This window comes from Macaca nemestrina, chromosome 6 (assembly GCF_043159975.1).
Source record: "Macaca nemestrina isolate mMacNem1 chromosome 6, mMacNem.hap1, whole genome shotgun sequence".
NCBI lineage: Eukaryota > Metazoa > Chordata > Mammalia > Primates > Cercopithecidae > Macaca > Macaca nemestrina.
Window position 1 is genome coordinate 172,594,412 of NC_092130.1, and position 14,502 is coordinate 172,608,913.

The 14,502-nt window shown below is 39.7% G+C and overlaps 1 protein-coding gene across 1 annotated transcript in view; it reads left to right on the top strand.

Moving 5' to 3' along the window:
• The first annotated feature begins 7,953 nt into the window (after nucleotides 1-7,953).
• The window catches only part of LOC105489517 (uncharacterized), a 140,809-nt gene continuing 134,260 nt past the window's right edge, over nucleotides 7,954-14,502 (top strand). The window contains exons 1-3 of the mRNA XM_071099222.1: nucleotides 7,954-8,083; nucleotides 13,317-13,683; nucleotides 13,740-14,339. Coding sequence (XP_070955323.1) covers nucleotides 7,954-8,083; nucleotides 13,317-13,683; nucleotides 13,740-14,339 — 1,097 coding nt within the window. The remainder of the gene's footprint in view (nucleotides 8,084-13,316; nucleotides 13,684-13,739; nucleotides 14,340-14,502) is intronic.

Below are 14,502 nucleotides of genomic sequence, written 5' to 3' on the forward strand. Positions count from 1 at the left end.
GAAAACACTTCTATCTGTAAAGATAGAAGTGGCATAGTTATTCCTCTTCCCCGGCCGTCCTTTGATGGGTAAATATTAAACAAAACAAAATATCGCACAACCATAGACTAGGATACTGCTCAGTGATAAAAAGTAATTTACTACTGATGCAGACCACTACCTGGATGAATCTCTAAAGAATTATGCCATGCGCAAAAAAAAAAAAAAAAAAAAAAAAAGCTGTTTCCAAAAGATTGCATAGTGTATGATTCCAGTTCTATAACATTCTTTTTTTTTTTTTTTTTTTTTTGAGACGGAGTCTCGCTCTGTCGCCCAGGCTGGAGTGCTGTGGCCGGATCTCAGCTCACTGCAAGCTCCGCCTCCCGGGTTCACGCCATTCTCCGGCCTCAGCCTCCCGAGTAGCTGGGACTACAGGCGCCCGCCACCTCGCCCGGCTAGTTTTTTGTATTTTTTAGTAGAGATGGGGTTTCACCGTGTTAGCCAGGATGGTCTCGATCTCCTGACCTCGTGATCCGCCCGTCTCGGCCTCCCAAAGTGCTGGGATTACAGGCTTGAGCCACCGCGCCCGGCCTATAACATTCTTAAAGGAACCAAATTATTGAAGTGGAGAACAGATTAATGGTGGGCAGGGTTAAGAAGGAGCTGGTGGCAAGAAGGAAGTGAGTGTGTCAGTAAAACGGCAACGTGGAAGACCCTCGTGATTATGAAATTCTTCTGGATTTGGCTGTATCAGTGCCCATATTCTGGTTATGATACTCTATGATGACATTGAAAATATTGTTACTTTAAAAAGTTACAAAAATACTAATGAAAAACGCGCTTAATTAGAAATCACTATGAGCCTGGAAAACACAGTGATATTTTGGTTGTTGGAACAGTGTCTATTTACGAGTTTTTCTTTTCATTTTATGTCATGTAGTATGCCTTTATTGCCAATGTTTATCATTTAGTTAAATAAAAGAATGGATGGATTAAGCTGACTATGATTCTGTTTCTTTTTTTACTTCAGGTTTATAGAGCATCTTTATTAAAAATAATGAGATTAGTTCTTAACAGGGAAAAAGCAAAATGTCCGATACAATACTTAGCAATTAAAATACATGCGTGGGAATAGAAGCCCCTTGAGTCCATTTTCCACTCTTCCGATGAGCTTGGGTAAATTAATTAAGTCAGCATCCCTTCTGGACAAAGTTCTCTCCTCATTACTCTGGTTTTGCTCCCCATTTTTCCTACTGTCACTGAAAGACCTTGAGACCTAAAATAGATACTAATTATTTTCCACCTTTACCCCTCACCATTGAAAGCAGTGCATGTTTCAACAATGAGACCCCATTAACACAGAGATTATTAAAGCCACACAGAATGAATGAATTCACAAGAATAAAGAATTTGTGCTTAGGGTTGAAGATGAATAAATAACATCTCCACAAAATAAAGGTTCTAGGACCATTGTTATCATTAATAAAATGTAATGAAAAAGTATACCAATGTTATTTTTCAAATGAGCAGCATGATCAAATAAGCATATCAGATAGTAAGTAAACATAGCAAAGCCTCTGTTATACCATGTAGAAAATACTTTTAAAAAACGATTTTTGAAATATTACTGCTAATACCAGGAAGGAAAGTGCTAAAAAGAAAGCCACAGGCCAGTATCTCTTTCTTGAATGTGAATTAAAATATTTTAAACCAAATAGTAACAAACTCAGCAAGTTAAAACAGACAAACAAAAAGTAAAAATGCACATGGACAATTTGAGTTTACCCGAGGAATTCAAGTTTGGTTTAATAATTTAAAAATAATCAACATATACATAAGCACACCTACACCCATGCACACACACGCACGTGGACATGTACACAGTTACATAGATTCACATACATATGGGCACACATGCATGCATGCACAGACACATGTGCATACACATGCATAGGTCATTCTCCTATACCTTATAATCAATTCACGTTTTTTAAACCAAGCTTAATAAAAATTAGGGAAAGCTCTGTGAGTTATTATACAGATCTCTCTAAAACCTATTAAACGTGAAAAACTACAAAGTAAAAAACAATGTATCTAGTAAAATTTTATGTTCAGAAAAACACATATAAGCAAAATTATGTATTATATGTACACATTTCCATATGTAAATATGTATACACATATGTACATATTATATATACAAAATTTCATATAAGTAAACATAGATATATGCGTATGTATGTATAATTTCCAACTAAAACTCTGGAAATGCGGTACTTAAAATTCTGGAAAGACATACACCACACTGTACCATGGTTACCTTTTAGCGGTCTGGAATTTAAGAGGGGCTGGTCACTGGGGAGTATGCAGCACCGTACGTCACAACGGGGGTGTCGGGTAGTGTCACCATTCCCTTGAAGATGAATGTCAAGGTACTTTTCTCCCATATTGTAATTCTAAGTACAAAGATACAACAGAAAGTATGTGACTATCTTGGTTTTTTTCCATGCGAATGTGTCTTAAGATTTGTCTCTGAGAAGTGGAGATGATGGACCAAAAGAGAAGTGCATTGATCATGTCAGCAAATACTGCCAAGTTGTCCTTTGAAGACTGAACCAATCTGTCACGCGAGAAATGACAGTGCCCGTTTCCCTATATGGTGAACAAAGTTCGATGGTGCATTTTTTTATTTTTCAATTTTGCAAATGTTGTGGGCAAAAAAGTGACATCCCTGTGTTGTAGTTTCCAAACATCCACCTCTCAGGGAGTGGGCTGGACTCTGTGTTGGAAGTGTTTGGATTTCCTGTCCTCTGAATTCCCTCTCTCCTCACTTGGCCCCTGGGTCTATTGGATTTTTGTGGTTATAAGTATTTGTAGGTTTTAAAATAAACTGTAAATATTAATCCTTTATTTTATACAAGTATCAAATATTTTTAAAGTTTTAACACAAATTTTAATTTTATAGTGACTTTGGCCTATTCAAGCATGTTTTCTTGATATCAGATTAATTTTGTTTCCTTTATGATTTTTACCATAAAGAGAAAAACTTTCATTTGTAATTCGTTTACAAGGGTCTTTTCTAACTCAAAGTTCTAAATGAATTTCTTTTATTTTCTTATAATACGTTTAAAGATTTGCATTGTTTTATCTTTACCATTTTGATGTTTCTATAATTTATTTTTCTCTTTTATTCATCATTGACTTGAAATACCATCTTTATGATAAACTGCATATATATGAAATTATATATCTATATTAATACATCTATTGTGTTTCATGACTGGCTTGCCTATTTAGAATATCAATGCCATGGTATTCTAATTATTCTGGGTTTATAATATGCCTTGCTACTTGGTAAGACAATTTTTTGCACTGCGTTTTACATGTCTTCAATTATTCTTGAGAATTTTCTTCAGATAAGTGTATAGTTAAATTAGCAAGATCTATGAAAGTATTTCTTTTAAACTGCTTGCAAAAAATTATATTACAGTTATAATTTAATATTTTGTTTTTATATTTTAATTATGGAAGGATTGTTCTCTTTTTGCTCTTGCATCTGCCTGAATGGGAAGACCATATATCTCCCAGGTATTCAGGGTGCAGGCAGCTTTTATATAGCTTAATATTTTTTCAATAAAAATCTTTCAACATTTCCTGCTAACATTTCTTTTAGATATTTTGCAGGTTTCTTCAGTAGCTATTGTTTGCAGGACTGTTATCTTCTCCTTACCGTGTTTACATGGCTATTCCTTTACAAAAGGACACTTTGCCTTCCACAGCTGCTAATCTGCCACAGCTGAGAGCCTTAATGGGTAGATAATCAAAGTCACTGCTATAGGGCACTGGGACATGATTACATGAGAACCTGCCGAAAACCATACCGAAGGTCTACCATTATTGGCTCTTAAATGACAAGAGTCTGAGTTCATATATGCGATTTAAACCAAAGTTGCACTGGGGAAGAAAAGGCTATTATTTGGGCACTAGAAGCATTTAACTTCTTCCAGGAGTAAACTTCAAACACTCTGTTTATAAAGAAATTATCATCAGAATAAACAGACAGCTTACAGAATGGGAGATAATATTTGCAAACTATGCATCTGACAAAGGTCTAATTTCCAGAATGGATAAGGAACTAAAACAAATTAACAAGAATAAAACACCCTATTAAAGAGTGGACAAAGAACAGGAACGGACACTTCTGAGAAGACCTGTAAGTTCCCAAAAAGCATATGAAAAAATGTTCAATATCATTAATCATCAGAGAAATGCAAATCAGAACCACAATGAGATACCATCTCACCCTAGTCAGAATGGCTTTTGTTTAAAAGTTAAAAAACAACAGATGTTGGCGAGGCTGTGAAGAAAAGGGAATGCTTATACACAGTTGGTAGGAATGTAAATTAGTTCAGCCAATGTGGAAAGCAGTTTGGAGCTTTCTCAAGAAGGAAAAATAGAAGTACCATTTGACTCAGCAATCTTATTACAGGGGATACGCTCAAAGAAAAAATTAGTTCTACCAGAAAGACCAGTGCACGGATACGTTTATTGCAGCACTATTTGCAATAGCAAAGAGAAGGAATCAACCTAGGTGCTCATCAATGGTAGATTGGATAAAGAAAATGTGGCACACATACACCGTGAAATACTGCACAGCCATTGAAAAGAATGAAATCATGCCCTTACCCTTTTCAGCAACATGGATACATCTGGAGGCCATTATCCTAAGTGAATTAACACAGAAACTGCAAACAAAATATTGCATGTTCTAGTGGGAGCTAAACCTTAGGTATACAGGGACACAAAGATAGAAACAATAGACACTGGGGACTCCAAAAGGAGGAAGAAGGGGAAGGAAGTGGGGGAGGGCTGAAAACCTTCTTATTGAGTACTATGTTCACCATCTGGGTGATATGATCAACAGAAGCCTAACTCTCAGCATCGTGCAATATACTCCTGTAATAAAACTGCAAACATACCCCCTAATTTATTATTTGGATGTGTGTCCCTGTCCAAGTCGCAAGTGGAATTGTAATCCCCAGTGTTGGAAGTGGGGCCTGGTGGGAGGTGATTGGATGATGGGGGCAGAGTTCTCATGAATGGGTTAGCACCATCCCCCCTTGGTACTGTTTAGTGAGTGCGTTCTCATGAGATCTAGTTGTTTAAAAGCGTGTGTCATGTATCCCCCACCCCCCTTCATCCTCCTCCTCCAATCGTGTAAGATGTGCCTGCTTCCCCTTTGCCTTCAACTATGGTTGAAAGTTACTGGAGGCCTCTCCAGTAGCTGACCAGATGCTGCCATGCTTTCTGTACAGCCTGGAGAACACTAAGCCAATTAAACCTATCTTCCTTTTAAGGTACCCATTCTCAGGTATTTCTTTATAGCAGTGTGAGAACACACCAACAGGCCAACCCCCCAATCTAAAATTAAAATAAACTAAATCTGTGTATTGTTTGGTCACCTGGTATATGCCTCAAAGAATATCATTTAGTTTATTATCATTAATTTTATTACAAGACTATTACATGTAGTCTTTCTATATTTGTGTTTTCTTTCCTAAGTATTGGTATAACATTTAATTCACACTGTTGCTTACAGCTGTAGCAAATTTCTTTTCGGGACTATTTAATATTCTACAGTGTGAATCCATTGTCCTGTTGATATCTGAATTGTCTCAAGTTTGCTCTTATGAACAGACACTTAAATATTCTTAACTCCTAGAATTCTTAACTCCTCCATAGAGCTACACCTCTATGAATATATTGGTGGATCATAGAGTATATAAATTTTCAACTTTCTATAGAAAATCCAGAAAATTGCCAGTGTATTTCAAATACACTTTAAATATATTTATGCCGAATTATATTCATATCAGCTATTCATAAGATATCACATGAATGCAAATTATCCCTAAGAGTTGAGATTTGTATGCTTCATAATTTAACATAATATTTAACAGAATCCTTCTACAAATAATAGATGTTCAGTGCCCAATATTTTAGACAGGCAGTCTACATTCCAAAGTATTCTTTACTGTTTTGATCCTACAGCAGAAATTTCACGTTTCAGTTTCATCACTATTTAAAATCAAATTTTAAACATGTTAACAGAGATTTTGAATTTGTTTCATTGATTACATTCAACTTTTGAAAACGTCAACAAAAAATGTTATATTTGATTTTTTAAAAAACGTGTTTTGGGTTCTGTCAGTTTCACAACTATGCCAAATGTCATGTTGAGGTCCAAAGGGAGTGGGTAGGTGAGCAGAAAGAACAAGTGGGGGGCCGTAGGCAGGTGAAAGATGATTTTATTCAGCAAAAGCTCTCATCAACAGCTTTATCACACTGCCGGGTCTCAGCTGCTTAGTCCAGCTCCCACACACAGCTGCGCAGCTAGCTCTCCCTTACCTTCAGGGTCAGCAGCTTAACTCTTACTCTCACCGGGCACAAGCGAGTTGAGCTGTGTCCTGGCTCCCCTCTGTCTGTCTGCAAAGACGGACAGATTTGGTGTTCTCTCTTTCTCTAGATGCAAGAGCACCTGCACAAGAGCCATGTCCAGCCATGTTGAGTCAAGCTGAGCACCAAGAGGCCCTATACAGTATTAGCAGGGCAATTATACCTTTTGCAGACAGTAATGGCTCAGAGCCAAGTATGAACTTACAAAAACAGGTTATATAACAAGTGGAGGCATGCACCTGTGCGCCAAACTCGCCGAGTCCTGAAGACTTGGATATCCGCCTCAGCCTATTTTTTGACCAAAGCACATACATGTACTTTACAGGTTCTGTGAGAAAATTTATATTTGTGCTCACACTTAGCTGAAAACAGCCAATGGAATTTAATAGAAAACTTTTGAAACATTTTGCTGAATATTATTAATATCTATGAGGAATCTACCCAAAAAATGTCATGCTCTAATAAAGTTCTTGGCTGGCATGGCATTGTCCACACTTTTTGAAAGATACTGTTTGAATACACTTTAATTTTCAAAATGTTCATATGGTGCACCATTTCTGCAATAATAACTGCTATTATTTTCACAGCTATAGAAGATACTCTTTATTTTTGCCAAAATATTATATTCATCTGATATGGTTTTGTTGTATCCTCACCCAAAATGCCATCTTGAATTGTAATCCCCATAATCTCCACATGTCAAGGCAGAGAACAGGTGGAGATAACTGAATCATGGGGCAGTTTTTCCCGTGTTGTTCTTGTGACAGTGAGTTCTTTCAAGTTCTGATGGTTTTTTTGTGTGTTTTGTTTTGTTTTTGTTTTGAGATAGAGTTTCGTTCTTGTTGCCCAGGTTGGAGTGCAATGGCACGATATTGGCTCACTGCAACCTCTGCTTCCCAGGTTCAAGCGATTCTCTTGCCTCAGCCTCCCGAGTAGCTGGGATTACAGGCGCGCACCATCATGCTTGGCTAATTTTGTATTTTTACTAGAGACGGGTTTTCACCATGTTGGTCAGTCTGGTCTCGAACTCCTGACCTCAAGTGATCCACCCACTTTGACCTCCCAAAGTCCTGGGATTACAGGTGTGAGCCACAGCACCCAGCTCAAAATCTGATGGCTTTATAAGGGGCTTCCCCCTTCGCTCTGCACTCACTCCATCCTACCACCCTGTGAAAAAGGTGCCTGCTTCTCCCTTGCCTTACACCATGATTGTAAGTTTCCTGAGGCCTCCCCTGCAATGAGGAACTGTGAGTCAATAAAACATCTTTCCTTTGTAAATTACCAGTCTCTGGTGTTTCTTCATAGCAGTGCAAAAACGGACTAATACATCATCAATGTATTAAAATTAAACAATTGGAGCTTGTTCTGCTATTGTTTTTGTATCATGTGTTTTTATAAAAGTATATGCAGGCTGCTTGTATTTAACTTGAGGAGAGTATCACACTAAAACAAGCAAAGTGGGTGAGTAAGATTCCCTCTTCCCAGATTACATGTGAATTTATTGTCAAGCATTACAGAATGTCATCTCAAATCAGGTGGCCACAGAGAGGAGAAGCAGATGCCACACTGCAGGGCAGCTCTGTGTGGCCTTGGAGTCCCCGAGGGATACATGATGCATTTAGCAGTGAAACTGTTGGAGCAGGGGAAGGTTTGAGGATACCTAGGAATCTCCAAGCTCACTGCAGCATGGAGGCTTTTGACTCAGGATTTCAGTCTTCACTGAAGAAGAACTTCCAGACACCACTCCTGCACTTCATTTAGAAGAAGGTTTGCTAACATTGGTATCTTCTGGGATCCCCAAAGGATATCCTCATTAACAGGAAAAAATAGAGCCCCATCCTGGTGTCCTTGAACACAACAGTTGATACTCATAATATTGTCTTTCCAATTTATTCCCTAATTTATAAACAAATTATTGTAACTCTTTTGTATGCCTTACTCAGCCACAAAATCAAATAGCTTTGGAAGAGAATTGAAGAATTGCCAGTGTCAGAAATATATTTATTATAAGAAGAGAATAGGAGTCAAGGGGATGGGTTTCTAAATGAGAAAATGTTGCCCTTGTGTTAACAAATTAATGAGCATCAAACCTATAGGTATTCATGTATTTTTACTCTACCCAAGAAGACAGATTATTTTTAAATCTGGGAAATTAAGACAATATGAATAACAACAAAAAATACATGGAGATAAAAACTAAAGTTAGAAACATGCTCTTCAGTTGACAAAAATCAAAATATTTTTACTGAGAACTCTACTCATTCATATGCACACACACAAAAACAACGAATTGAATTTCAGAGTGTAGTGCATTGAATAGTCGCCTCCCAAAAGATATGCTTACATCCTAATTTATTTTTAGTGTTAACTATATACTAGGCATTATTCCAAGTAATAATGCACACACACACATACACTCCAGAGGGAGAGAGAGACTTAAAGTAATTGGCTTATATGTTTATGGGGGCTGGTAACTCTGAAATTTACAGGGCACGCTCCCAGTCTGAAAATTCAGAAAAGAGTTGATGTTCCAGTCTTGAGACTAATATCTGCAGATCAACAGTCTGGAAAATTAGGCAGAGTTTCTATGTTGCAGTCTTGAGGTATAATTTCTTCTTCTTCCAGCAACCTTTGTTCTTAAGGCCTTCAACTGATTGGATGAGGCCCACCCATATTGCAGAGGGTAATCTGCTTTCTCAAAGTCTAGGAATCACATCTGAAAATAACTTCAGAGTAACATCTAGAATGGTATTTGACCAAACAACTGAGCCACCTGGCCTAGTCAAGTTAACACGTATAATTAACCATTCCTGAAAGGTTAAAGGATTTCTTTGAAGGTTACACAGCTGGGAAGTGCCTGAGCTGGATTAAGCCAGAAAGATCTCCACAGATACCACCCATTCAGACACCGCACTAACCTCGTCCGTGGTTATACATTGTGTATAGGTGAATTTCCTTATTTCTGTCTTTGGAAATTAAATTTCAAATGCCAAAGAAAACATTTAAAAAGTAACGCTTAATGTTAAATCCCAAAAATAAAATGTGAGCTATTTATGAACATGTATAAGGTTAAAAGAAATTCTTACGCCAACAATTTCACAGTACTAGCTGGCAGCTCACTCTATACTGTGAGGCATGGCTATGTAGAATACAGGTTTTCTTCAATTAAAGAAGTGTCAGCCTCCTGGATATAGCCAGCCAATATCCCCAGCACCCTTCATTGAACAGGGTGTCCTTTCCCCATTGTCTATTTTTGTTTGCTTTCCAGAAAATCAGTTGATTGTGGTTATGTGGCTTTATTTGGGGGTTCTCTATTCTGTTCCATTGATGTATCTATCTTTGTACAAGTACCATGTTGTTTTAGTTACCATCGCCTTATAGTATAATTTGAAGTCAGGCAATGTGATGCCTCTGGACTGAATTCCTATCTTTCACAATCTACAGAAATGAACTCTAGATGAATTAACAACCGTAACATAAGACCTGAAACTATAAAAATCCTGTAACAAAACCTAGGAAAAATTGTTCTGAACATCAGCCTAAACACCTAATTTATAATAAAAGACCTCTAAAGCAAATGCTACAAAAACAAAAATAGACAAGTGAGATTTGATTAAACATAAAATCTTCTGCACAGCAAAATAAATAATAAACAGAATAAACAGGCAACCTACAGAGTGGGAGAAAATATTTGCAAGTTGTGCCCCTGACAAAGGACTAAAATCCAGAATCTACAAATAATTCAAATAACTCAACAAGAAGAAAACAAACACCATTAAAAACTGGTCAAAGGACATGAACAGAAACACAAAAGAAGAAATGCAAGTGGTCAATAAATGTGAAAAAATGCTCAATATCAATAATCATCAAAGAAATACAAATTAAAACAACACTGAAACATTATCTTACATCAGACAGAGTGGCTATTACTAAAAAGTCAAAAAACAACAGATGTTGGCAATAAATGCAGAGAAAACACTTATACCCTATAGGTAGGAATGTAAATTAGTCCAACCTCTATGGAAAGCAATATGGAGATATCTCAAATAATTAAAAATAGAACTACCATTGGATCCAACATTTCCACTACTGGGTATCTAAACAAGGGAAAATATCATGATATAAAAAGGAATATGAATATGCATTTTTATGTTTATTGCAGCACTATTCACAATAGCAAAGTCATGGACTCAACCTATATGTCCATTAATGGTCAATTGAATAAAGAAAATGTGGAGGCCAGGTGCGGTGGCTCACGCCTATAATCCCAGCACTTTGGGAGGCCGAGGTGGGTGGATCACAAGGTCAGGAGATCGAGACCATCCTGGCTAATATGGTAAAACCCTATCTCTACCAAAAATACAAAAAAATTAGCCGGGTGTGGTGGTGGGCACCCATAGTCACAGCTACTCGGGAGGCTGAGGGAGGAGAATGGTGTGAACCTGGGAGGCGGAGCTTGCAGTGAGCAGAGGCTGCGCCACTGCACTCCAGCCTGGGCGACAGAGAGAGACTCCATCTCCAAAGAAAAAAAAAGAAAATGTGGCATATATACACTGTGCCATATATACTATTCATCCATAAAAAAGAGTGAAATCGTATATTTTTAACTGGAGGCCATGATCCTAAGTGGACTAATTCAGAAGCAGAAAATCAAATATGGCATGTCCTCATTTATAAGTGGGAGCTAAATAGTGGATACACATGGATGTAAAGATGGAAATACTAGACTTTGGGAACTCCAGAAAAAAAAAAAAAAAAAAAAAAGGAAAGGTTGGGGGAGGATGAGGATTGAAAAATTACTTACTGGGTATGGGTACAACGTTCAACATATGGGTGATGAGTGCTCTAGAAGCCCAATAATCCCCACCATTATGCAATATGCCTATATAACAAACATGCACATATACTCCCTGAATCTAAATAAAAAATAAAATATGACACAGTGAGATAAGAAAGGCTGTGTCATAGAGGAGTGTTACATGTAGCTATTTGCAACTACCTGGGACACTGATAAGGCTGTGGAGTAAACATTTCCTGCCTCCAGTCATAGGAGTCATCTGGGATTTAATTACTGGGGTTCCTTTCTCCTTTACACATTCATGAAATAAACATTAAGTTTGAGCAATCATTTTCCTCTGGAAGAAAAACAGCTAAGAAAATAGCTGTCTATTGCAAATAGCGCCACAATAAACAATCACATGCATGTGTCTTTATGGCGGAATGATTTATATTCCTGTGGGTATATACACAGTAATGGAATTGCTGGATCAAATGGTAGTTCTGCTATTAGCTCTTTGAGGAATCACCGTACTGCTTTCCGCAGTTGTTGAACTAATTTACACTCCCACCAACAGCGTATAAGTGTTCCCTTTCCTCTGCAACCTCACCAGCATCTGTTATTTTTTGACTTTTTAAAAGTATGACTAGTGTAAGATTGTATCTCATTGTGGTTTTGATTTGCAAAATCAACTTATATGCCCCTCAATGACAGATTGGATAAAAAAAATGTGGTACATATACGCCATGCAATACTATCCAGCCACAAAAATGAACAAGATCATATCTTTTGTGGAAAGATGGATGAAGCTGGAGGCCATTACCCTTAGAAAATTAGTGCAGGAAGAGAAAACTAAAAGCCACATGTTCTCACTTAAAAGTCAGAGCTAAATGATGACAGCGTACGAACACGAGGAAGGGAATAAAAATCACTGGAGCCTATTTGATGGGGGAGGTTGGGAGAAGAGAGAGGAGCAGAAAATATAATTACTGGGTATTGGGATTAATACTGGGTAATGAAATAAGCTGTACAACAAACCCCAGTGATATGTGTTTACCTATGTAACAAATCTTCACGTGTATCCCTGTACCTAAAATAAAAGTTAGGAAAAAAAAAGAAAGAAAATAATATAGCTATCTGTCACAGAAACATATCTAGAAAATACCCGAGTCACCTAATGGATTATCTATGGTAAACATTTAGGTATTGATTAACCGGAAATATATTTTAAATAAAAATGATGTGATTATGTTCTAAATCTTCCTGGAGAGCTGTGCACCCACATAATGATGTCTGAAGAAGATACTGGTATTAGATACCTTAGTAATTAAACCTTTGCCTTGTCTCACCTTAATAACTAAAGACATTAAATGCCAGGGAGTTCTGTGAGTTACTGAATGTTCTAGAGATAGAGGTATTGTTACTAATCAGAAGAAATGCATTAAGAAGTTTTCCTACCTACTGTGAACAACTCACCAAACAAAAGGCAGATTCTGTGTTAGTCATCTGGGATCTACTTGCATCTTCCTCTAAAGAATAGGACTTAGGGCCGGGCGCGGTGGCTCACGCCTGTAATCCCAGCACTTTGGGAGGCCGAGGCGGGCGGATCACAAGGTCAGGAGATCGAGACCACGGTGAAACCCCGTCTCTACTAAAAATACAAAAAATTAGCCGGGCGCGGTTGTGGGCGCCTGTAGTCCCAGCTACTCGGGAGGCTGAGGCAGGAGAATGGCGTGAACCCGGGAGGCGGAGCTTGCAGTGAGCCGAGATCGCGCCACTGCACTCCAGCCTGGGCGACAGAGCGAGACTCCGTCTCAAAAAAAAAAAAAAAAAAAAAAAAAAAGAATAGGACTTAGTCTTTTTACAGTGGACAACCATGAATGGACAGTTTAGAGGGGCGAATTGAATGGTAAGAAGGACCCACTATGACGTGTGTATGTGTATATACACAACTGCATATGTATATTTATATATAAGTCATGTAACTATACATAATTCCCCTTTATAGGGAGAACAGTAACTCTTTCTCCTCCTCCTTGTTTTGGAGGGCCTCATTACTGCATTCTAATGGCCTCTTGGGTTCCTTGTGTGTCTCATTCCCCAGGGCCTTTGAAACGGCGCCCCACAGCTGTGCACAAGGCCATTGCCACGCAAGGACTCCGTGCCCCTTCTGGAGACCCACAGGATCTGGGCTGGCATCTGTCAAAGCCCCTCTTTCTTACTGGCTCTCCCTCCCCATCTGACAATGCTTCCACAGACCAGGCCCGACATCTCCACTTTCCTCCACCACCACTTGCAGGACCCCCGAGCCCCCGGAATAAAACCTCCAGGGAGTCGCCACGCAGGGGACCCCGGATTCCTGCGCCTGGGCTCAGGTCACGGAGGGCGGCGTCCAGGCTGCCCTTGGAGAGGACCAGGGCCAGGTTGAGTGCAGGCCTCCAGGAAGGGGCGGGCCCAGCCCGTCAGGTGCGGCAAGGGCCGCGTCCCAGGTTGCACCGCGCTTGGCCTCCCTCCTTGCTGTCCTCAGGGACGGACCCGGGTGTCCTGGGCTCTGGTCCTGCCCCGCCCTCCACGCGTCGCACCTCTGGCTTCAGGGGGAGCTCCGTGGGCCGGGATTTGGGGGTGGTGGTGCCTTCCTCTGGCCCTGGCCCTGGGGCTCCGAGACCTCTCCGGGGAGCCGCAGCGGGTGTAGCCGAGCTGCCGTCCCAGGGCTCAGCAGAGGTGCCTGGGGAGGAGGACGCTTAGCTCAACCCAGGGGAGCCGCCGCAGGACAGGTCCGCGCAGGACACAGGGCCCTGCCTGAGACGCGCGCCTGGACTGCAGGCCCCGGGCTGTGGCTCCATTTGGCAAGGGAACGTCTTATGCACTATCCAGGATTGGTATCTGATGTAAAGCTGGATAAGGCTCCTCCCCCATCTGGAGTCTTGCACAGGTGGAGGGAGAAAGAATGCGAACCCTCCTCTCCTTGCCTGGGCCCAGCGGCGACCAATTGGTGGGCTGTCGGCCTCAGGTGTTTCGCTCTGTCTTCCGGATCATGCGGAGTCAGAAGAAATACGAGGAAGAAGAACTTGGAGAGGGCCTTCCTCCCCTGTGTCGCAGGCCACTGGGGGCTGACTCCCAAATCCAGGTAAAATAATGCTCCCCCCCACATTCCTCGCATGCTCCTGCAATTCCGTACTCCAGGAGATGATTTGGAGAGTAGAATCGAGTTTTATGTTCCTTTGGGAATTTTTAAAATAAAGTTTGTGAGTAGGCACACTATGTGCTTTTGTTTGTTTGTTTTGCTTGTT